At 37.2% G+C, this 23475-nt stretch overlaps 1 protein-coding gene across 2 annotated transcripts in view; it reads right to left on the bottom strand.

Moving 5' to 3' along the window:
* Nucleotides 1-23475, bottom strand: part of LUZP2 (leucine zipper protein 2) — a 135416-nt gene that overhangs the window by 26519 nt on the left and 85422 nt on the right. For both annotated transcript variants that reach the window (XR_008437432.1, XM_053979204.1), the window contains exons 7-9: nt 22116-22178; nt 5655-5729; nt 469-633 (exon numbers count right to left, since the gene is read on the bottom strand). Coding sequence is in view for 1 of the 2 variants with exons in the window: in XM_053979204.1 (XP_053835179.1) it covers nt 469-633; nt 5655-5729; nt 22116-22178 (303 nt within the window). In the remaining variant the exon portion in view is untranslated. The remainder of the gene's footprint in view (nt 1-468; nt 634-5654; nt 5730-22115; nt 22179-23475) is intronic.

Raw genomic sequence — 23475 nt, 5'->3', positions numbered from 1 at the left:
AAGTTCATTGATCCATTTTGGCAGTTTCGATTCGGGTGTCCCAGATGATTTTATGGTTTTTATATAATTTTTTTTTTCACTGAAAGAAGCCATGATAAGCAAACCCTGTATTACTGTTTAGTGCTGTATTACCACAAACTCACTTTCAGTGCCTGACAGGTAAATGATCCTATGAATTAGCACCCTCATTTATTTTAAATGCTAATCCATCTTCATTGTAGATATGTCATGCAGACACGATCAATCCATTTACCAAGTGACAGAATTTTGTTACTCAGTAAAATGTAGCTGCTTCCCAACTAAAAAACCAATTTATTGACATCAGAAACAGTCTTAGAATTATCCTCAAAATCTGTCATAATCTTCCAATGAATCTGAAATCCTCCTCAGGTTCAGTTTGATGCTCTTCCAGGACAAACTTTCAAAGATGCTAAAAAAAAAAAAACCCACCCAAGAGTTAAATCATACCTTGGTGTTTGTCACTTGAAATGGGACTTTGGAGCCCTTTGTATTTGAGGAAGTCAGCTTCTCAGCTGGTTTTGAAGAGGTTGGATTCATTGTGGGAGGCTGATTGCGCAGAACGGAAGACAGGCAAAGCTGCACAGTCTCCTTCAGAGCTTTCAGCTGTGACTCCTGGGGAAAATAAGAAACCATCACTTCTCTATGATGTGCTATGAAGAACACAATGGTTTACTTTCCCTATCTGTATTAAACCAAACACTTATGAGTAGCTGCTGCTTTTTCTTACTGATAGAAGGAATTAAGACTGTCTAAAGCAGTATTTTTATGTGATTAGGTTACAGTACATTAGACACCAAACCGCCTAGGAAGTCACTGCACTCTCTTCCCATCCCTTCATGCAGTTTTATCCACATTGATTATTGCAAATAGTACTTAAGTATACTTTTTTCTGAAAAGAAAAATACTATTTACAAAGTATCATACAGTGTCCAGCCTTTTATGGTCCAGCCTTTTATGTATAATATCTACAGAGAAGTCATAAGTATTGCAAGACACAGACTTTGCATGGAGTTTTGCCTATAACATTTCAAATAACTGGTATTTTTCCATGTTTTAGATAGATTATAATCCAACTAAGATGGCTTCCCTCATGGGCATATTATACTTTTGCACTATATAGTAAAAAAACATAGGTCTTTTTAACAGTTAAAAATATATTTGTCCAGACCCACTGCTGTCCATTAAGCAAGAAAAAAAAACTTTTAAGTGGTGAAGTGCTTGCGACTCTTGTTAGAACATTTGTGCTTTACTCCCAGAAACACAGACAAATGTAATAATGGAAATAGAAGTCTGTAATTGAAATAAGCTGAGAGAGCAAGAACAATGAGATGACTACAGCAGTGAGGAAATCATATTTTAAATCTTTATTTCATCAAAGCAAGACATGTATCAAATGTTGGCCATTGAGGTAACTCCTTACACTCACTTCAGGGGGAGTTAGCAGCATTTGACATTAAAAAAAACATTTAATTTCTAGTTTTCTTCTTTTTATTAAAAATGCACCTGTAAATACAGAATGCATTCACATTTCCATCATCAAAGATTTTTCTAAAGGTACATAAATCAAGGGATACCATGGCAAAAGCTGGTGGAAAACATATGTATATATGGTGGAAAATGTGTATATAACATTACACATCACATATAAAGTATGTGAAATATTACATATAAAATAAAAATATTTCATAGTCATATTAATCCTAAGCAATGACATACAGCATGTTTTAGTTTATTTTCTTAGCAAATCCTTTTTGAGAAAATGACAAGTATTTTGTTTTACATCAGATAAACTTCCCCTGAACTGAAAGCAGCGAATGTGTCTCTTAACTGGAAAAAACTGAGTGTTTCTTAAAAAAACAAACAGTGTGTTTCAATAGTAGGACAAAAGACACCTATAGAAAGACCATTAATGCAGAGCACAATAGGGAAAATTAAAGCAATGGGAAATGGAACATTTTATGACCTGCCCCTTAAGGCAAGTCATTAACTTAGGTTCTTGTTAATAGATCCCTTGGGGCAGATTAGAGTGAAAAACCACAGAATTATTTATGTTTTATACAAATGTATATGTTTTATTTTAGAGCAATTTGCTTGCAGTGGAAAGCAAATATGTAACTGTTTTCATTATTACCTACTGTAACATATCAATATAAAAGCATAAAAATAACACTGAGGAAATGAGGTAAGAAGAAGGGAAGGGAGAGGGAGGGAAGGGAGGGAGGGGAAGGGAAGGAAGGGGAAGGGAAGGGGAAAGGGAGGGAAGGGGAAGGAAGAAGGGAAGGAAGGAAGAAGGGAAGGAAGGGAAGGGAAGGGAAAGGGAAGGAGGGAAGGGAAGGGAAGAGGGAAGGGGGAAGGGAAGGGGAAGGGAAGGGAAAGGGAAGGGGGAAGGGGAAGGGAAGGGAGGGAAGGGAAGGGGGAAGGGGAGGGGAAGGGAAGGAAGGGAAGCGGGAAGGGAAGGGATGGAGAAAGAGAGAGAGAAAGAGAAAGAGAGAGAGAGAGAGAAGAGGAGAGAGAAGAGAGAGAGAGAAAGAGAGAGAGAAAGAGAGAGAAGAGAAAGAGAGAGAGAGAGAGGAGAGAGAGAAAGAGGAGAGAGAGAAAGAGAAGAGAGAGAGAGAGAAAGAGAGAGAAAGAGAGAAAAAGAAAGATGAGAAAGAGAGAGAGAAAGAGAGAAAGAAAGAGAGAAAGAAAGAGAGAAAGAAAGAAAGAAAGAAAAAGAAAGAAGAAAGAAAGAAAAGAAGAAAGAAAGAAAGAAAGAAAGAAAAAGAAAGAAAGAAAGAAAGAAAGGAAAGAAAGAAGAAAGAAAGAAAGAAAGAAAGAAGAAAGAAAGAAAGAAAGAAAGAAAGAAAGAAAGAAAGAAAAGAAAGAAAGAGAAAGAAAGAAAGAAAGAAAGAAAGAAAGAAAGAAAGAAAGAAAGAAAGAAAGAAAGAAAGAAAGAAAGAAAGAAAGAAAGAAAGAAAGAAAGAAAGAAAGAAAGAAAGAAAGAAAGAAGAAAGAAGAAAGAAAGAAAAGAAAGAAAGAAAGAAATGGGAAGCATAAAAGTAGAAAGATATCACCACCCCTGTATCCAGTTATGAGATTTAATCATTGCAATTTTGAGGTCCATTGGTCAAAGTGATATCCACAGTCTTGTTTCCCTCAGAGATAAGGGAAAGCCCACAAAACATAGAGTTCAATGTTTAGGCTTATGTCGGAGTGCCCAGGGTACCTCTCCTGAGGAAGCAGTTTACACTGTTTGGTGCAACACTGGTGCAACAACTAAGACATGACAACTGCTTCTCACATCAGCATAGTTGAACCAGATATTCAGAAGGGATGAATACCCTCAATCGAGGCTATCGAATGCTTGTGTGAATGTGACTGGCCCCATACCTTCCCTGGGGAGAGGAGTTTTACAACTGGGTACTGAGGTCAGGATGACTGGCCTGTAATTACCAGGATCCTCCTTCCCACTCTTTTTGTGAATGGGTGTCACACTGGCCAGATTCCAGTCATCTGGGACCTCCCCAGTGAGCCAGGACTGCTGGGAAATGATGGAGAGCAGTTTCTCAAACTCATCTGCCAACTCCCTCATCACCCTGGGGTGGATCCCATCAGGTCCCATAGATTTATGAATATCCAAGTGTCTCAGCAGTTCTCTGACTGCCTCCTCTTGGATAACAGGGGGACCATTCTGCTCCCTGATACCATCAACCCACCCAAGAGGACAGTTGTTCTGAAAGCAACTCTTCTCACTAAAAACTGAGGCAAAGAAAGTGTTAAGCACCTCTGCCTTCTCTTCATCTGCAGTTAAGTTCCCTCCCACATTTAATAAAGCACAAAGGTTGGTCTTACCCTTCCTTTTACCACTGATGTATTTGTAAAAATAATTCTTATTATCTTTTACAGAAGTCACCATTTTAAGTTCAAACTGAGCTTTGGTCTCTCTAATTTTTTTCCTACATGCTCTAGCAGCCCCCTTAAAAACTTCCTGAGAGACCTGACCCTCCTTCCAAAGACGATACATCCTCTTTTTATTCCTAAGTTCCTCCAAAACCTTCTTGCCCATCCATTTATCTATTTGACTCAGGGACCCTTTAATTTCTAATTGGCAGCAGAAGACACTAGCATACTTCTTTTCCATGTAACATGTCTTTAATTCTAACTTTTCAAGTTAGTGACTGCACAGACAGCATAAATCACCATTTGTTATGGTTAAATGGGCAGAGGTAGCAGACTGTCCAATTTTACATGATGATATGGATTCAGTCAATCTAGTCTGATATAACCCTAGTGCTTCCTGCAGATCCACCAGTCTGAAATCACTCTCCTCTCATCCAGAAACTTCTCTGGATAATTTCTCATCCACTCATCTCTTAATCCTGCCGTCCAGTGCTCATTCTTCCTTGGCGGCAGCCATTCCAATTTTGCCATTCCAAAGGTAAAAGAACAACAAGTAAATTTGTTTCTGTCCTGTGCATAGCATAATTCAATACAGACTTTGCTGATAGGAGATCTATAAATGAACATCATGAAAGCACAGGTGAAGGAAACACTATTGGAACCAGGGATGTAATTTGACAAAGTTCTCTATAACCTTGCATAAATGTGATTGTGATCAAAATAGGCTGCTTACCAGACAAAATCACATATGATGATGCATGTCTTCATATTTCCCTGATCTGTTTGTATGCCTACCACATGGCTAGATCCACAGAATCATCAAGACTGGAAGAGACCTTTAAGACCATCTGTCAACATAGCACCATTTTAATCACCCCTAAACCCAAGTGCCTCTCTAACACTTCTAGAGATGGCACCTCCACCACCTTCCTTGGCAGCTTATTCCAATGCCTAACCACTTCTGCAGTGAAAATAAAATTTCTTACTTCTAATCTGAATCTCCCCTGGTACAACTTAAAGTAATTTCCTCTCATCCTTTCACTTGAGACATGGCAGAAGAAACCAACCCCTGCCTCATGATGGTTTCCTTTCAGACAGCTGTAGAGAACAATGAGCATGAGCCTCTTCTTCTTCAGACTAAACAACGCCAGTTCCCTCAGATGCTCCTCAGAAGACATTTTCTAAGCCCTTCACCAGCTTCATTGCCCTTCTCTGAACTCACTCCAGCACTAAAATGTTGTTTAAGTGAGTGGCCCAAAACTGAACAATATGTGAGGTGTGACCAGTTCTGAGTACAGGGGGACAATCACTTTCCTAGTCCTACTGGCCACACTATTCTTGGTATTTGGGGCCTGGTAATTCAAAATTTGTAAGTATTCTAAGGGTCCATGGTGGGAAATAGAAAACTGCTCTAGTGTAAATAAACTTACGACAGACACTAAGTCTACTGTCAGCACAAACTATAGTTCAATAAGTATCTAAATCTACTAAAAATCAGTGCAAAAAATTTTTGAGCTTTTTTTTTTTTTTTCTAATTTGACCATCCTCTTCTTAAATAACTTTGCAGATGTACTTAACTTCGTGTATCATCATTAGTTCCACTGATTTCAGCAGCATCTCCCTCAGGTACAATCCAGATGCAACTTAGTATCCAACTTAGTAACTGCAAGGCTTTCATTTGTTTTTGTCAAATTACACCAAAACATTCACAGCTGATATAGGTAAACATGCTTACATTACGTGACACTTCTTACTTTGTCAAGGGCTGCGTTTTCCAATTTGCCTTTTGCAACTGATAGTTTTTGCTCCAGATCTGTTAGCTGTTGTGCCTGTGGGAATCAAGAAAAAAAGCTGATGCAATCTCCAGTGCATTTTTTCATGTGAGAGAGGAAAGAACAGAAATTTTACAAGTAATATATATGGGTTGGGTCAGATTTGCTTTACCTGAGGAAAAGAAAAAAATATGGTCAAGTGTGCTCCATTGATGTGAATGCAAGTTTATAATAATTCAATGTCAATAGCAAAATTATTTCCATACTGTAAAATATTTCATATTATGTCATAATATCCTTCTGGAAAATTCAAGGTATTCAAATGTCTTTTAATAATTTTGTTCGTTTGTCTGACTTCTGAGTGCAATTTGAAAATTATTTTGTAGTTTTAAACATTGTAATGCCAACATCAATCTAATTGGGCATAAACAGACAAATTAGAAAATACCCAAACATTCTTGCATGCAGACACCTTATGAAATTATACTACCTACTAGTATACAAGGAGGTAACTCCAGATTTTTTTTCTCCATGTCTTTTGGTGGAAATATAGAAGGAAAATTCACAAGAATGGCTAACTCATAGCAGGGAAGCATTTTGGGAGACTTGTGTTTGAAGTCAGGATCAGGCTAGTAGCCTGCACCCTGAGTGCAAGGACTTCTGGCTCTACATAATGTATATGTCATTCATGGAGCGCTGGGGTTCAGAAGATGCTTTTTAAATGAGTGGCCCAAAACAAAAAAACATCAGAAGACGCTTTTAAATGTTCAGTAAATAAAGACAAATATTTTCTCTCTCTTTCCCCTGGAGATGTATAAACCCAGCCTGTTCATTTGAGGAAATACATTCTCTGCAAGACTTTTCTGTTTCAGGAAAGCAGATTCCTGCAGTTCTCAGCCTTGTCATTAATAACACATTACTATGCAACCAAAAGGAATAAGGATTCTTGTGCTGTTGTACCTGCAAAAAACCCAGCCTAGTCATTGTTTTCCCTGTCTGAAAAGGGAGCCATAGTGAAGGACACTGGACTAGCCACTTATCTTTTCTCTCTGAAATTCTGATTAGGTAAATATACATATTGTACATGCACAATAATTGGATAAAGTTCTCATTTCTCAGATAAAGACCAGCACATTTTTATTTCAACCCAATATTTGCAAGTGCATTTTCCCTCAACACCATTCCATGCTCTCAGGCTTCTGGAGTTCAATCCCAGACAGATATTTTTTCTTGACAGACCTTTCAAGATCTCCTGCACTCTGCTGATTGTAGCATAGCTTAATGGATAGCCACACTACATAAATGCTGTTTAGTGTAAATCCTACAAAGGTGGTTAATTTGTTTTCTGCTGGAGTAATGACAGTCCTTCCAGCACATGTCATAGATGAGGTGATGAGCTTAGGCAAGCCTGTAGTCCTCAGCAGACAACTAATGTGATGTTTATTAGCATTAGGCATAGGCTGTACTGCCAAATGAAACGTCAAAAGCCTGGAATTTTCAGTTCCCAACTCATGTAAAGAACTGCATAGTTGCATTTTAAAACAGGATTAGGCATTTATCTTCAGATTTATCACCAGAGTCACAGTTTCATTAGTCAAAACCAAACTTGCTTCAAAGTGGAAGTCAACTGTTTATTCAGATGTGGGAAAGTCTGTTGTGAATTGCTGTCCATAATTTACACTGCATCACATTCCTTTCAGCTAACAGCAGTCACTGTCACAACATAAATGTCAGACCATTGGTTTGATCCTTTAGTCTGGCAACAGAAATAATCCTTCCATTTTATCAGTTTTATTACTGATTTACTAGAGAAAAAAATTACTAAGATATAAGAAATTGCTAGAATTCAGTAACTTTTTGGATTTTTTCCTAAATATGGGATACAATATCACTCACAATAAACATGGCCACAGAAAATGTCTGAAAGACTGAACGTTGACTCTATGTGATGCAGAGACACTTCTCATAGAACTAGACCAAGAAATTTCTCACATCATTAACATTTTTATACTGTTACTTGTTATATTATTTTTCAGTACAGCTATACAAATTAATACACTCTCAATTAAAGAGAACTGAGATTTGCAAAAATTGTGTAATTTCAATTGCCACTAAAAAGGAAATTACACAAAATAACATATGACAAACGTGAGGCTAGGATGGCACCTCTGATAGTGTGCAGAATTAGAATCAGATGGAAAATGGTGAGGACCATACAACTAGGCAACTTCTTATTTCAGTACCATCAGTGTTACAGTTTAAATCAGTGAAAAACCAGAGCTACAGTTATGAATTAGAGGGTGTCTGGTTTCCTTCAATACATGCATGACATAAGCATCTGAAAGTCTTGGTAGTTGACAGAAAGCAAGCAATGGTGGTTAGAAGTGACTACTGTCTTGTTCTGGTTTGAAAACAAAACCAGTGAGAGACTCCAAGTCAGAAATACAATTTATTAGGAAAACTGAAAAAAGGAAACAAAATACATGGAATAATACAAAAGCAAAACCACTGACAGAGTCAGACTATAACCTGATACCCTTTTTGGTCAGGGTGTTGGTAGCCATCCAAACTGGAATGGCTGCAGTCCTCCTGGAAATCCAGTGGAAAAGCCTGAGTATGGTGTCCCAAAAACCCAGATTACATCCAGTTAGGAATGCTTGGCTCCTCCCTCTGGGTGGAGCATCTCACAATGGGATGTTCTAGTTCTTATCAGTCATGCAGTGACATTCAATAGCCCATTCTCAGCAGATGTCTCCCCGGGGGGAGGATTGGTTGTGGAAGAGATAAGGAAAACTGCCCACTAAACAGAAGACAACTGCCATACAGATGGCAAATGGAATACATCTTGCCTCGCAATCTGGGACATGTCTTCTTCCTTGCAGGTGAATGTCTGGTGCTATAAAACACACTGAACTCAATGAAACTGCTTCCAAATCAAAAATCAAGTTGGAGGAAAAGTACTTAAGTTCTTTAACAGATATTTTCTGTGACAAAGAATTGCTATATTGTAATAACATTGTTCACATACAGGAGAACATTTGTGCTTTATGGTGAAAAGTCATCCTTCCAAATAACAGGTTTCAAATATATTAGTGAAGGTTTTCTGAATGCATAATTTACCAAAACTTATTCTCATTTTTCATAATACTGTTCTATGTGGATGGACTAAAATTTTCTGTAACGTTCACATATATTTATTTCATTTCACAGAATACCGAGCAAATAGCTCAGTGATATCAATCCAACTGATATCAAGTAAGAGTAAAATCCTGGCATTAAAAATGCATTTTGATGAACCATTCACTTGAAAGTAGTGACAGTTATTTACATCTTAGTACCAAATCTGCAGAATAATCTGATTTTTTTTCTGAAAGTTTTTGTCTCTCAAGGCTAAATTCATATTGCAGTAGTTTCACTGCTGCTGCAATTTAGAAGTTTTTTTAGGGAGCCTAAATGAACTAATATGGCTTTGATACTTAGTAAAGAAAAGGATGAACACCAATAGGACTACTCAAGTCCAATTTTAATAAGCTGCAAAGAGTCTTTAAAAAACTAGATTGGAAGAACTAAAAAAGTATTAAATTTCTCTTAGGTATTATAGAATGAGGTCCTTGACAGAAACAGTGAAATAAATAGAAACCTTCCAATGCCTGACGGGTGCCTACAGGAAAGCTGGAAAGGGACTTTTTACAAAGACATGGAGCGATAGGACAAGAGGCTTTAATCTGAAAGAGGATCGGTATTACAGCCTGGGGTTCCTGGGGTCTATCCAACCCCAGCTGCTGTAGGTGTCCAGGACAGTGATGGGCAGCTAAGCACAACCTGTCCAGGTCCCTCAGGAAGGCTCCCAGCCGCAGGCAGTCTTAAGTGAGATCAGCTCTTTGGTTAATTCAGCTCTTCAGTGATTTCAGCTCTTTGCTTGCTAAGTGCCCCGGGCAGACACAGGGAGAGAGAGAGAGGAGAAGGCTGTATGAGGTTCCACAGAGATGTCTTTATTGGCAGCTCCTGCGAAGGGTTTCAGTGACAGCTCTTCTGCCAAACTGGGCAGAAATGGGGCTTTATATAGGGTACAGAGGTTTTAGGAAATGGTCCAATAGTAAGGGTTGAGGCGAATATGACCTATGGTCTTACAGAGAGATAATGCAGGTCCAAAGGCAGACAAGGGGCTTCTTTGGTCCAGTCATCATGAGTAGGCATTTCTTATCTTAGGCAAGTGACCGCCAGGGAGGTCTTGCAGGGCCTCTGGCTGCTACAGATAGGTTTAGATTAGACATTAGGAAGAAATATACTTTCTGTTCTATTCTGAGGATGTTGAGGCATTGGCCCAGGCTGCCTGGAAAAGTTGTGGTCACTCCATCAGTGGAAGTGTTCATGGCCAAATGTTCAAGGTGGATGGGCATTTGAGCAACCTGATCTAGTGGAAAGTGTCACTGCACATGGCAGAGGGAGTTGAAACTAGATGGTGTTTAAGGTCCCTTCAAACAAAAACCATTCTCTTTCTATGAAAAACATCTTACTTCATTCTGTGAGAGTTCACTGAGCAATTACTGTCAGTGAAGTACTCTTTCCTAACTCTCTTAAATGAATGTACTAACCTTTAATTATTACGAATCACATTAGGCTAAATGCCTACATGTCTTTGGAATAATGACTTTGAATGCTCAAGAATTTATAAATATTAACTAAAATTGAGATGTTCATATTCCTCCAAGTCACTTGGAAGCAACAAAATGAGGGTGAGACAAGTTTTGTTATCTGAAAAAATGGTGGCTAGAAGCTTTATGCTTCTCACTTCCTTAGTCACATCAGAAAAAAATAAGAACGTTCACTAGTAGTCTTCTGTATACCATTGCAGAAGCTACACCTTTTGTTTGTTCTAGAAAATTAATCTTTTCAATGATCTTTCTTGGGGCAAACATAACCAGATACATAAAAGGAGTAAATTATTGCTGGATTATGTATTGTTGATGACATTGTGGTAAATTACAAATAAGCTCCAAATATAGCTTCTAGAAGTGTTCGTCTTGGTATTTTACCCTGAAAATTAGAGCCAAACTTCATTCTTCCTAAACCTAGCTAGTCAATAGGCTTTTCAACTGACTTCTGCTGTAAGTCCTCCCTTTTCTTCTTGGAAGTCAGACAAAACCTTAGTGTCTCATCTTTGAGGTGAGCTGCTAAACTTTTTTGAAGGTACAGTCCAACAAAACCAGACTGTGATTCTATTTCCCTGTAGCAAACCAAACAGCACAATGACTAATTGAAAAAGAAAAATTGTATTTTCTTCTGCAAAGTGCCAGAAACAGGACCCTTTTGAATTGTCCAACACTTGATGTGGGTGAGAGGAGGCCACTTGTCACCTTTCAGTTGTATTTGATTCTTAATATGTTCAGTGTTAATAGTGTGATACAAAGTCTACTCTTAGAATGCAACAAGCCCAGTCTTACAAGTACGGGTCAGCTGGGTAATGCAGCCGGGCAACTGTACAGCTACTACCAATACTGCATGCTTATCAGCACAGCCAAAAGAGGGTTTTAACAGGCTTTTAGACTTTTTTCTCACCAGCAACTTTATACAGCATGTCAATATGGAATAGGAAATACTGTTCCCTCTTGCTATTATTGGTGCTCATAGTTTTTTGTGTTTGGTGGTTTATTTTAGACTTGTAACTGTTCGAAACCCTTAAGAAAAAGGACTCAATTTCCTTTCTTTTCCTTATGCAAAATTTCAAAGGTTAGTTTGCTGGGTCTTTTTCCCCCAGAAAAGAGTAAGTTATGGCTTCACATTAGAAGGATTCCTCAGATGTGCAGAGATAAATATAGTCATGTTTGGCTTCTTTATTTCAAGGCATGATAAACTGGATTTTGATTCTTTCAAAACTTGTAAGAACATATCTAATTTCATGCAAAGGATTGCTATTTATTAAGGATAACATTACCACACATGCTACTTAGAATTAATTAGAAAACATGATTGTAGTATTTAAAACACTTGTTAAATAGATTGAATATTCTCAACTCTGTTTTATCTCTGCACAAGTCTTAAATAAATGTTTAAGAAAAAAAAATCTTTACAATTTTTATAATTGATTATATTTTCTAATGAGGACACATCTTACAATTGAAAACTATGTAACTGTAAACTTGGATAAATTATTTAATAAACACAATTCTGCTGTGCTTATTCTATAAGCATTATTTGTATCTTAGAAAAGCAGAGAGTTGTTCTAAATTGCACTGTTTACTGTAGCATAAGGTGTTAAATGTAAATGAGAATAACACTTTTTGGATGCAATTGTATTTATTCAGGCATGCAGCAAAACCTAGATATTCAGTTACATATGAATTGGATTTCAAGCATTTACAACATGAAGAAAATTCAGTTAAAAATAGCATTTCTGCAAAGTCTTACAGCTTATACATTTTATTAATGTTTATTACTGCTCTAATGCTATCTCTCAGTTTTTATTATTCTGGATGTACATTAAAAAAGGAAATAAGTCCTTTGTGGGTTTTATTAGCTGAAATTGTACTTTTCCTTCCCAGACCCTCCTATAAAAGTTGTTACCATGAATGCAAAACTGCAGTTTGCCAGGCTTTCAATATTCAGCTTTTAACTAAAGGAAAAATACTGGGTTTTCTGCAGAAACACATTCAGAAGATGTTCACAAAGAACTACATCATTCACCTTTGGGGCTGGTCTGCCACTTAATTCCAATGGGGGAATTTTCTTCCTTTAGATCAGGCCAGAGCACTGTACATTAGGCCAGAGCACTGTACATTTTAGCATGAGTTGTACTTTACAATGAATAGCCCATCCAAATGATCACAACAATGTAGTGTTCTTTCTTTTTAAAGTCAATCCTCTTTTAAAAATTATCTTGTTTATTTTAATAGTAAAAGAGCAAGCACTGAGGAAGTATTTTAAAACTCATGTTAGGCATACCAGTTGTGCTCCACACCTCTGTCAGCAGTGTGCCAGAAACATTTAATCTTTTCTTCACAGAGGATTAGTTTACAACTTGCTCAAAGCTTCAGCTTTTTGGTGTTGGTGCTTCTTTGTAGGATTTGACTATTTCAGCAAATAGTATAATTCAGCCAGGAAAATATGAAACAAATGAAACAAAACTACTTTATTGGCAATATCACTTAAAAGTGTTTGTAAAGAGGTAAGTTCTTAAAACTTCTCATTTCAAAATGTTCTGCTGCTAAGAAAGTAAAAGCTAAACCATGCAGCGACAGTATTCATTAACGCAAACATATTCATTATTCCAAACTGCCTCCAAATCAGCAACAATGAGCAACGCAGAAATAAAAAACTCTACCCAAAAGCCAAAATTTATTGTATTTCTTTTATTTATTTTATTTCTTTTGAGGACTTCATGCTGCCGATAGTCATACCTGAAAGGAGGTTGTAGGTGAGTTGGGGGCCAGTCTCTTCTGAGTGAGGTGACTAGAGAAAATGACTTTAAGTCAGGAGGAGAGGAGATTCAGATTAGTGTCCTGGTGCTGGTCAGGACAGGGGTAACTTTTGCAGTAGGCAGGAGGGGGCATGGCCAGGACTTGGAGGTTATTCAATATCACCTCAGATAATTTTGCAGGGACAGGAGATCCGGGATCCCTTCCAGGTTGGGGTAGTGTGGTAGAGAGAGTGGTTGGGGGTTTCCATGGGGTAAGCAATCTTTATGTGTACACTCTGTCTTTAGTATGGTTGCTGTTACTGTTCATTTTGTTATCTCATTGCTGTTTCCAATAAACTGTTCTTATTCAACCTATAATCTTTACATTTTCTGCCTTCAGTTCTCCTCTCCAGTCCACTGAAGGGCAGAGGGAGGAGAGGCAGGAGTGCCAGCAGTGCATTATCTGGAGTGGTTTCAGTGGGAACACTGAATTGGAGAATATCTTTCCTAAACCATGACAATTAGAAACTAGGAAAAAAAAAAATACACTGTTAGGGTGGTTAGGCTTTGGAACAGGTTGCCCAGGGAGGTGGCGGAGTCAACATCCCTGGAAGTGCTGAAGAGGTGCCTGGATCCAGTGCTGAGTGATATAGTTTAGGGGTTTAGTGGCTTTGGGGTAACTGTGGTTGGACTGATGATGGTTGGACTTGATCTTAAAGTATTCTTCCAACCTTGATGATTCTATGATTCTAAGTGAGGACACTAAGTGATGCAGAAGTATAATCTCAAATAACTTTTAATTTCTTTCTGATTTGGACCAAATGGCAAGGTATTCAAAACTGTCTGCTAGGAAGAACACCCAGTTTGGGATAATACATGTCAGTGTGCTCCGGATTAAGACCCATTGTGTTTCTGGGCAATCACCAACTATATGAGGTTTAACAGGGGAGAGTGCTGGATTCTGCTCCTGGAATAGGGAAACCCTTGATGTACATATAGACTGGGGAAGGCAGTGCTGGAAATCAGTGCTGCAGAAAGGGACCTGGGGATTCTGGTCAATAACAAGTTAAATGTGAGTCCACAGTGCCCTGGCAGCCAACTGGGTCCTGTGGGGCATAAGACAAAGTATCACCAGCCGGTCTTCTCTAGACCAGCTGGTGAGATTCTCCCACTCTGCTCTGCACTGGTATGGCCTCACCTTGAGTCTCGTGTGTAGTTTTGGACACCACAATATAAGAAAAAGATTAAGCTATTAGACAGTGTCCAAAAGAGGGCTAGAAAGACAGGACCTGAGGGAAATGTCATGACATTGTGTCCAGGGAGGTTTAGGTTGTATATTAAGAAAGGTTCTTCAGCCAGAGGGTGGCTGGACACTGGAACAGGCTCCCCAGGGAAATGGTCACAAGCACCAAGCCTGATGGAGTTCACAAAGTGTTTGGACAACACTCTCAGGCACACGGCATGATTCCTGTGCATGGCTTTCCTGTGCAGGATCAGGAGTTGGGACTTTGATGATCCTTGTGAGTCAAAGTGTACTTCTGGCATTAGCATACAATCTACAGTACCTTGGCAGCTTTTGACTCAGCAGCACATAATAGCACATGTGGATCATGTGCTATTGGATCCAACTGATCTCATGGTGGCTTTTAACTAGATTTGTCTCACATAGAAACGCAGACTAGCTATGTAAGACTGCAAAACTATCTAATGCAGGACCATATCATTAGGGGCACATCCTCAGATCCATACATAAATTTTTAAATGGGATTTTTCAGTTCATTAGAAAAGCTACAATTTTTCATGCTCAAAGCTGTGTTGTAAAAAAATGTACTGACAATACCAAATAGACCTGAATTACTAAGTACTGAAACGATACTCACATTTTACATATTTATGTTTTCCAAAACTGCATTAAAAATAGTAGAAAGAGATTTGTTTCAATAACAATACCAACAAATTATGTTAATACATAATCCACTGTCCTTACTGAGAAATATATATGGTAACACCTGTCCACCTTCTTATATAAAGATATTAAAAAATTCCTGTCCTGTAAGTGTTTTTTAGCTGCAAGTTGAGTTTAGATCTTCAGGTCCCTCCTGTGTTGTTAACATTAACCTATAATTAATGGTTATATATAGCATCATGGCAACAACATACAAATGCTAAATATGACATTTGAAACAAGAATATGCACCAATAAAAAGATGCCAATTTAAACAGTGACATCTACTTTTGTCCTCATTTTTGTTGGGACAGAGTTCATTTCTTCTCAGTATCTGGTACATTGCTGTATTCTGGATTCAGTATGAGAATGTTGTTAACACACTGATGTTTTGGTTGCTGCTATGTAGTGTTTATTTTTTGTGTCTCATGCTCTGCTAGTGAAGAGGTGCAGGAAAAAAAAAAACAGCTAGAAGAAGCAGAGCCATTACAAGGGCCATTTTCAGTGCTGTTATCACAACCACCACAACGGCCATCATGGGAACAGGAAGAGGAGACAGAAACTTTTTAGAGAGCATTATCTTAGTGTGAAGTCTTTGATAGTTATTGTCTCAAATCAATATGCTTAAAAATGCTACCCATTAAATGTCTGACAACAGGAAAGTGTCCTCTTCCAGACTATTCAGTTATTATGCAGCATGATGAAGTCAGCCTGTAGCTTATAGAACTTATTATCCCTAATAGTATGTTGCAAGATGTCTGGGGAAAAAAAAAACTCGAATATTTTGCATTGCATTTATAACTAGATTTTATAATAGTTTTTTTAGTTCAGTTATGTCTTTCCTACACAGTTCTGGTAAACTTTCCAAGGGAGGTTGCACAAGAGCCAAATGCTGAAGAAACACGCTGGATGAATAAGCACACCCCAGACTAAAGATCCTCTCTGAAAGCAAGAGAAATTGCAGTATTCTTTTAGGGACGTTGATGCAACAGGCCAAGAAGGAAACTGTTCCCAGTTTTCTCTTATCATCTCCTTCGAAGTCTGAACTACAGAAATTATATTTACCATTACTGGGCAATGTAAAAGTACCAACAAAGATAAGAGCATTCTTTCTGCGCTAGACACATGAATGCACAAATAGTTATAGGAAAGTGACATTGCCTTTTTTTTTTTTGAAAGCTTTCTGCAAGGAAAATAGGAGTTTAATGGTACTTTGAACATAATGAAGAATGCTTTAAACTCTGTTAAATGGACTAGTTTTTCACATAGGCAAAGTTAGCTGAATTCTGCAGCTGATAATTTTAATACATGTGGATGCAAATCATGGGGGAAGTGGATGTACATATGCGAAATGGGGTGGTTTAGGATCAAGCCTAGTCACAGCAGTATACAAGTAAAACTGTATTGGAAAGCCTGAAACTTGCATCTTCATATATGTGCCAGTACACAAAGTACTTCTGTAAAAGACTATCACAAATTTTAAATATGTAATCAATTATTACAAGCCCAGAAAGCAATCCTAATGTTTACACAAGTTCTCTGCCAAATCACGTGGTTTTCTGCTTGTTTTTTTCTTCCTTCGTTTTTATTATTTCATCTCTTTCGCTGTATGTAATATGGAATCTCATTGCCTTCATCAGAGAAAGAAATAATTTAAAATTCTGGGAAATCAGTTTACTGTGGCATGTAATTAACTTTGCTAATAGAGAAGGAAACACACATGGCATCAGTTTTACTTCAGAGGGAGGAATTGTACAGATATTTATCAAATCCAGTTAATATGATGCAAAAATAATTTCACATAGTTTTGTATTTGACTCTACCACAGCAAATTATTTAAATGATTTTCACATGTCAAATAATGACCTAATATGTGTAGAACTAGGTGTTTCAAAGGATGTGGAAAATAGTCTTGACTCTAAATTTGCAATAGTGATATGGCACTTAGTTCTTTAGAGGCATTGAGCACTCATAGTACTTGAAACATTATTGAGGAGTATAAGAGTGCTGAAGGTAAATACAATCCTGTTCTTACTTTGTGAAGCTGCACTTCAAAGAAACATGTGAATTCAAGAGTATCATCATGGAAACAAGCTTAAACAACTGTAAGGAGCAGCAGAGGTTGTCAAGTGCTGGGAACAAGATTCTCCAGTACCCTCCCTCCTTCCTCCCTCTTCCATCCATTGTTCCTCTCTCCCAGTCATCCCCACTACAATCCCTGCCTGCTTTCTGCTTGCCATTTCTATCTGCACACCTCTGGATGTCACTGATCCCCGCCATGCACTGGACTTGGCAGACATCCTCTAGTTTAATGCTGTTAAGTGGGCACCTGGTGGCTCTGAACATGTGAAGAAGCCTTAAGGACTCCCCAGGGCCAAGAGCAGATCTTTATTCAGCACACACCCACCCTGACCACAACGTTTCAGCAGGAACTGATCATGTCTGTGTACCCAGCTGGATCCCACATGGTTTGCTCCTCAGAAGAAGGTGCAAAATTCTAAACCATGGCACTCATGGTAAATCCATCTACAGAATGCATATTAGCAGTTACCTGACTTCTTGTAAGCTAGTAAGTGTTTGTTAAAGCACTAAGTTGTTGTATTATTTGTTATAATAGCCAATCCTATTTGCTTGCTTATTTAAAGTTACATTCTACCATGGAACAAAGATAAAATACATTGGTAGGCCAGGTGCTGTTAGTTGCTATTCACATTTGAACTTTTTCTTGTTTTTCTAGGACTGCCTATCAAGATACTTTATCTTAGAATTTGAACAAAAGCGAAAAGAGATGAAGTGGTAGGTCAAGTATGTCTGAATCTGTAGCAAAAGCCTTAGAAAAAAGCAAAGATATACTCAAACCATACTACTGAAGCATGGTCACCTTTTACATTTACAAGAGGAATTTCAATAATACAAGGTACTTGTATAAAGTGACACTGGAAATCATTGCTGGATTTATTTTTATTCATCTCTTATTACTATCATATATACATGTTTGCATTTCATGAACAAAAAAACAAACTATTTTTAATTCTTTCCTATTTTAGTAAAACATGAGACTTCTTCCAGGGCAATATAGCCCAATAATGAGAAGACAGTTAATGAAGGAAAAGTAATTTAAAAAAGAAGTGGTCTGTAATGCCTGAAACAAATGCAGACCTCAATCTAGCAAAGCACTTAAACTTAGAAGTACTTCACTGAATCAGGGGTATAGGATGATAATTTAAATTACTGCAATTCAGAGTAGTGTCATTCAGAACTAGTAAGTACCTACTAACAAAGGCAGTGATAAAATTAAGAACATTCAGTGGCAATTTTTATTAATAATTTCTTGGTTTTCTCATTGTAATGCAAAGCAAATTTCAACTTGGGTCAATTCTTTAAGGACAACATGCTGCATGCTTTAAGGAACTAAGATCTGAAAAAGAGACAGGACCTTAAATGATGATCTCAGTAGAGATACTGACAAGCTCTATAGCCTTGGGTGCATGAATTAAATTTTGTGATGCTCATTACTTATCCGTTCCATGGCTTTATATAACATAGGGAGAGTTTTAAAAATACAAACATACACACATATATGCTCCCTAATTAATCACCTAGATTATAAAACACTTTGAAAATATAAGAAGTGTAAGTAAGATATGATAAAGATATGATCTACGAATTCACTGGAATGGTAAGGAGAAAGCTGCCTTTTTCCCATTTTCTCTTCCTCTCCCACTTAATCCTCAGAGGTCTAGTTCAGACCAGAGCCATTGACAGTAGTTTCTTGATGTCCATTATGTAAAATAAAAATCAAACAATCCCTATTTATTTTACATATATCTGCAGAATTATTCCTTAAGAGAAAGCATTATTTTGATGGACATGAACTGCAGCTTTCCTTCATGCCCTTTAGAAATCTAACAGCCTGCAGCTTACATCCTTCTGGTGAACTGCTCCAAGAAGCTACTAGTGGGACATCAAGGACTCCCCAGAATAACTCACAGAATCACATCAGCCCATTGTGATACTCCCCACCCCAGGGGAGGTACTGAACATTCTTCCCTCTATATAATCTGGGCTTTGGGACACGACGACACGTACCACTGGGTTCCCAAGAATCACAAGAACTCTCCACCACCACCACCACTGGACCTCCAGAGAAGGACCAGACCTTTCCACAGGCTCACTGCTTTGACAAGACCACATCCAATGGGACTGCAACCACCATTTAATTGGACTGCTACCACCACACTGACCAACAGGGTATCAGGTCATGTTCTGACTTTGTCAATTTAAACCAGTGTTTCTGTACTACTGCCTTTATTGTAATTTTCCTGTTAAATTGTAGCTCTGACTTGAAATCTTTCACAAGACATTTGTGTGGGGTTCATTCCTCCCACTGGTTTACCTTCCACTCAGCACAAGCAAATACTTAAAAAACTTTCCAGACTATACTAAATGGCTTCTACTCTGCTTAGTGTGTCTGTCTTCAGACATGAAACACACACAAACAAGCACACTGAACCTACCCTCCCCCCATCTCATATGATTTACAAGGATAGCATAAGGTTGCTGTTCCCTCTGCTTCACAAATCAAATTTTCCTGGACAGGAAAAAGATTGATGAATAAACCTGCAAAACCATTTCTGGTTACATATAAAGGATATACCAATATTAGCAAAGCAGGCATTCAATCTCATACAGAATTGCACACTGTCAAAAGATGTTTCAATTATTTACATATAAATATATAATACATAGTTCTCAGTATGTGGGGCTTTGGAATCCACAATTCATCAACATTCTCCATCTAAAGTTCTTAAGAGTTGTTTTAATTACATAAGATCATAGTTTACCTAGAAGGCAAGTAACTATCCTTATTTTGCAATAAGAGCACTCAGAGAAGAACCCACACTACCACTACCTACATCTCAGCTGGTGGATCTATTGATCATTCATAATCAAGAACAGTGGGAAATGGATTTGTAGAAAGTTCTCAGGGCCTGACAGAAGGCCCACACAGTGTGCATCCATATGCAAACTTTGAGACAAGAAATGCCAATTTAGAAATGCCATGGAATAGGACAGATATTGTTGAGAGAGAAATGGAGCTAGAAAAAGGTTTCAAAAGATGGCCTTGCAAATAAGACTAGATACTTTGGACAAATAGAACTATGAAAGAAGCATTTTTTGGAGTGGGACCCACAAGGTTAGTTTTATATTATTTGCTTTAAGGCATCTACAACATGGCATGGCAAAAAAATAATAGGCCAAAAAATGCTTATAGGGTATTGTAATTAGGAAACAGCTTCTGATTGTAATGGCTTGTAATTACAATCAGAATGGATTGTAATTATAAACATTTGTATTGTGACACCCTTCTCGTGAGACTGAAAATAGAATAAGTTTTTTAAAACGCCTCTCAGATGCCCTGTCTCTGGGTCAGGAAAAGGGTATTGTCCAGTCTATTCAATATATCAATTCAATATAAGTCAAAGACTTTAAGGTATAATTCATGTGGTCAAATGTAGACATAGTCTTCAGAAGATAATGCTCCAAGGATTTGAAGTGGAGGCTGTGATGGAGAATGCCATATCCACTCATATGAAACTACATCTATTCCCATTCCCACTAGACATCCCTTTAGTACAGCTCTCTACATGTGTGCCTTAGCTACTACATGGTCACAGTTTACTGAAGTAGTCTTAGGAGAAGGTGGATTTCACTGCACGTGTGTCAGTGACTTGCTGGACAGCCTTTCTGCCACGTTCACTTGTTTATGTTCTCGTTTTCTTTTTAATCTTTTGTAAGCTTTTTTCAGGTGGGTAGTACTTGGCAGGAGTTCCCTTGCTAAGCATTAGTATACACCCTACCAGAACTCAGATCCTTTTTTGGGATCACTGTGTATTAGCATAATGAAAACAACAAGAAGATAATAGTGCTGAGCAATCCTACTGCTTCAGCCAAAGAAAACAAACTTTCACAGCAAGGCAAGATTAGAATTTTTGATCTTTACTTCTGCTCAAACTCTCCATTATACTGAATTTGAAGAAAGATGTGTTACTTTTGTTAATGCTAGATGGTGTTAAAAGTTAAATGCCTAGAGCTATAATATACCTAATTTTTGTATCTAAATCTGTTTCCCTGGTTTTGGTCTTATGGAGACCAGAAATAAATGTCTCTGAAGAATACTGGAATAAACCTATGCATGAAAAAAATTAAAAAAGGCAAAAAAAAAAAGCACACAAATCACACTGTCTTTTAAATGGCCTACTGTATTACTCTGTATTTACATATTCACAGCACTGTATATACAATAGAGAGACAGCAGAGAGAGTTAAACACTTCCAGAAGACAATTTGGAACTCATATTGACATGAATGACTTTGTAAGTAATTCTAGGTCTAGTAACTTTGAAGATGACTACTTATTCTCCATCCTTTGTGCTGGGAACATATAAAAGGACTTCTCCATTACCAGACAGGTGACCCACATCTCTCTCCTCTGCCTTTTAACAGGGATTAACTTCTCCTTGTGTTAACAAGGACTTGATGCCCTTCAGCAATGTCTTTATGTTTTGTCCTCCCCTCCATTATTTTAAAATTTTTTATTAGTTTTTAAATGTGCTAGTTAGAACAGACTATTGATTTGGATTGTTTTAGCAGCAGATGTTTCTTTTTTCTTAAATCTTCAGACCTAAGGAACATTACATTGCTCAAGCTTATCATGAACACAGAGATTTGCTTTAAATGTTAACAGTACTTGACTTTGCCATGGAAGAGTGCTAATCAAAGGAAAAACAAGAAGCATCTGTAAAATATTGTATCATTCAGTAAAAAAAGATGAAAGACATGTGACAGAACGTATGGAATAGGGCAACAGGTTTTATTCATCAGCAGTAAGCTAGAATTTTGCTTTTTGCAAGCACAAAAATATAGATATAAGTATATTATATTTCTGAAAATGCATTATGGTATTAAGTCTGTCTTGGTGTTTTGAGCTCTTTTCAGAACAAACTTATTCCTTAGAACTGCAATAATAAAGGCAGCTACCATATTCCTACTTTACTCCAATGCTATACTACTTTAGCTAACTGTAGTGAAATAAAACTTACCTTAAAAATCAAATCCTTTTTCCCATAACGAAGCTCTTTCAGCTGGGCTTGGATCTTTTTTGACTGAAAGTGAGGATAATCAAACCAGGTTTTAAAATTTTAAACATTAAAAAAAATTAAATATTAAAAAAAAAAGTGAATTCTGAGAACAGCAGAATCTAGATCAGATTTAAATGTAGAATGCCCCCCTCCAAATAACTTTTCCAGGTTCACAAGTCAAACCAATCAAAAGTACTGAGGAAAATGCAAAATGGCACTCACCTAAAGCACATACCTGAGTTAGTACTGTAAAGAATAGCAGTTGGGCTTACACATTTTAGACATGAGCTGTTATTAATACTTGCCTTGAAGCATAACTGAAGGAATCACCTTCAAAGTAAACAATCTTATTCTTAGAAGTAAAAGGCTCCATAGGCTTATACAGGTCTTTGTAAAGATCAGGGTGTTCCAGGTGGTATCCAAAGGAATTAGTTTGGAGCTAATTTCTCAGTTTGTAACCATGCCCTTGAAAGTACAGGCATAGTTATGCTTATTTATATCAGTTTAAGATGATATTTACTTTCTATATTGCTAAATATATCCTTAAAATAATTCTAAGTATATATATTATTTTATTAATTTAAACAAAATAAATAAAAACTGATTTTTTGTACTAAACCCAACTATTCAAGGAACATTATTTCATTTATCAATCATTTATCCAAGAATCCTCCCAAAGTAATAATTTGCTTTTAATAAAATCCACAATCCCAACTGATACTCAATACATTTTCTTGTATCAATTAATGCCAAGTGTTTCGAAGTCCTTGGAATGGATTAGAAGTCTGTTTCATATTTAATGAAAGAGCATTCCATAAACATAATATATTACAAAAGTAGTATATCTTTCTTAAGTTGGGATTTTTAAAAAGATTTTATCTCTTACCAACTGATGCAGTCAAATACAGTGACAGACTTTTGGGAAGGCTAAATGAATCTAAAGAATCTAAAATTTTAGAACCTGCTTTAAATGTTTAAATAGTAAGGCCAAAATGGTTATGTAAAATCTGAAACTAATAGCCAAGATCAGTCCAGCAGAATTCTTTGTTCTGTGACTTTATCCACTGTTACTTCATTCAATAGCACTGTCCTGGGCAATGCAATTAACTGAGCTATGGAATATATTCCACATCACCTAAAAACCAATGAGAAAACATTCACCAATTTTAATTATTCTGAGGGCTGTGTTTAATAAAATATACAGTTGTTCTGAGAGCTGTGTTTAATAAAATATACAATTTCTGTGATATACAAGGTATCCAAATAGCCTGTAGAGGAATCTGAGAGATACAATTAAGGTGTAACTCATTTGTTAAATATA

This window comes from Vidua macroura, chromosome 6 (genome assembly GCF_024509145.1).
Source record: "Vidua macroura isolate BioBank_ID:100142 chromosome 6, ASM2450914v1, whole genome shotgun sequence".
Classification (NCBI taxonomy): Eukaryota; Metazoa; Chordata; class Aves; order Passeriformes; family Viduidae; genus Vidua; species Vidua macroura.
This window is presented reverse-complemented; position numbering and strand designations above follow the sequence as displayed.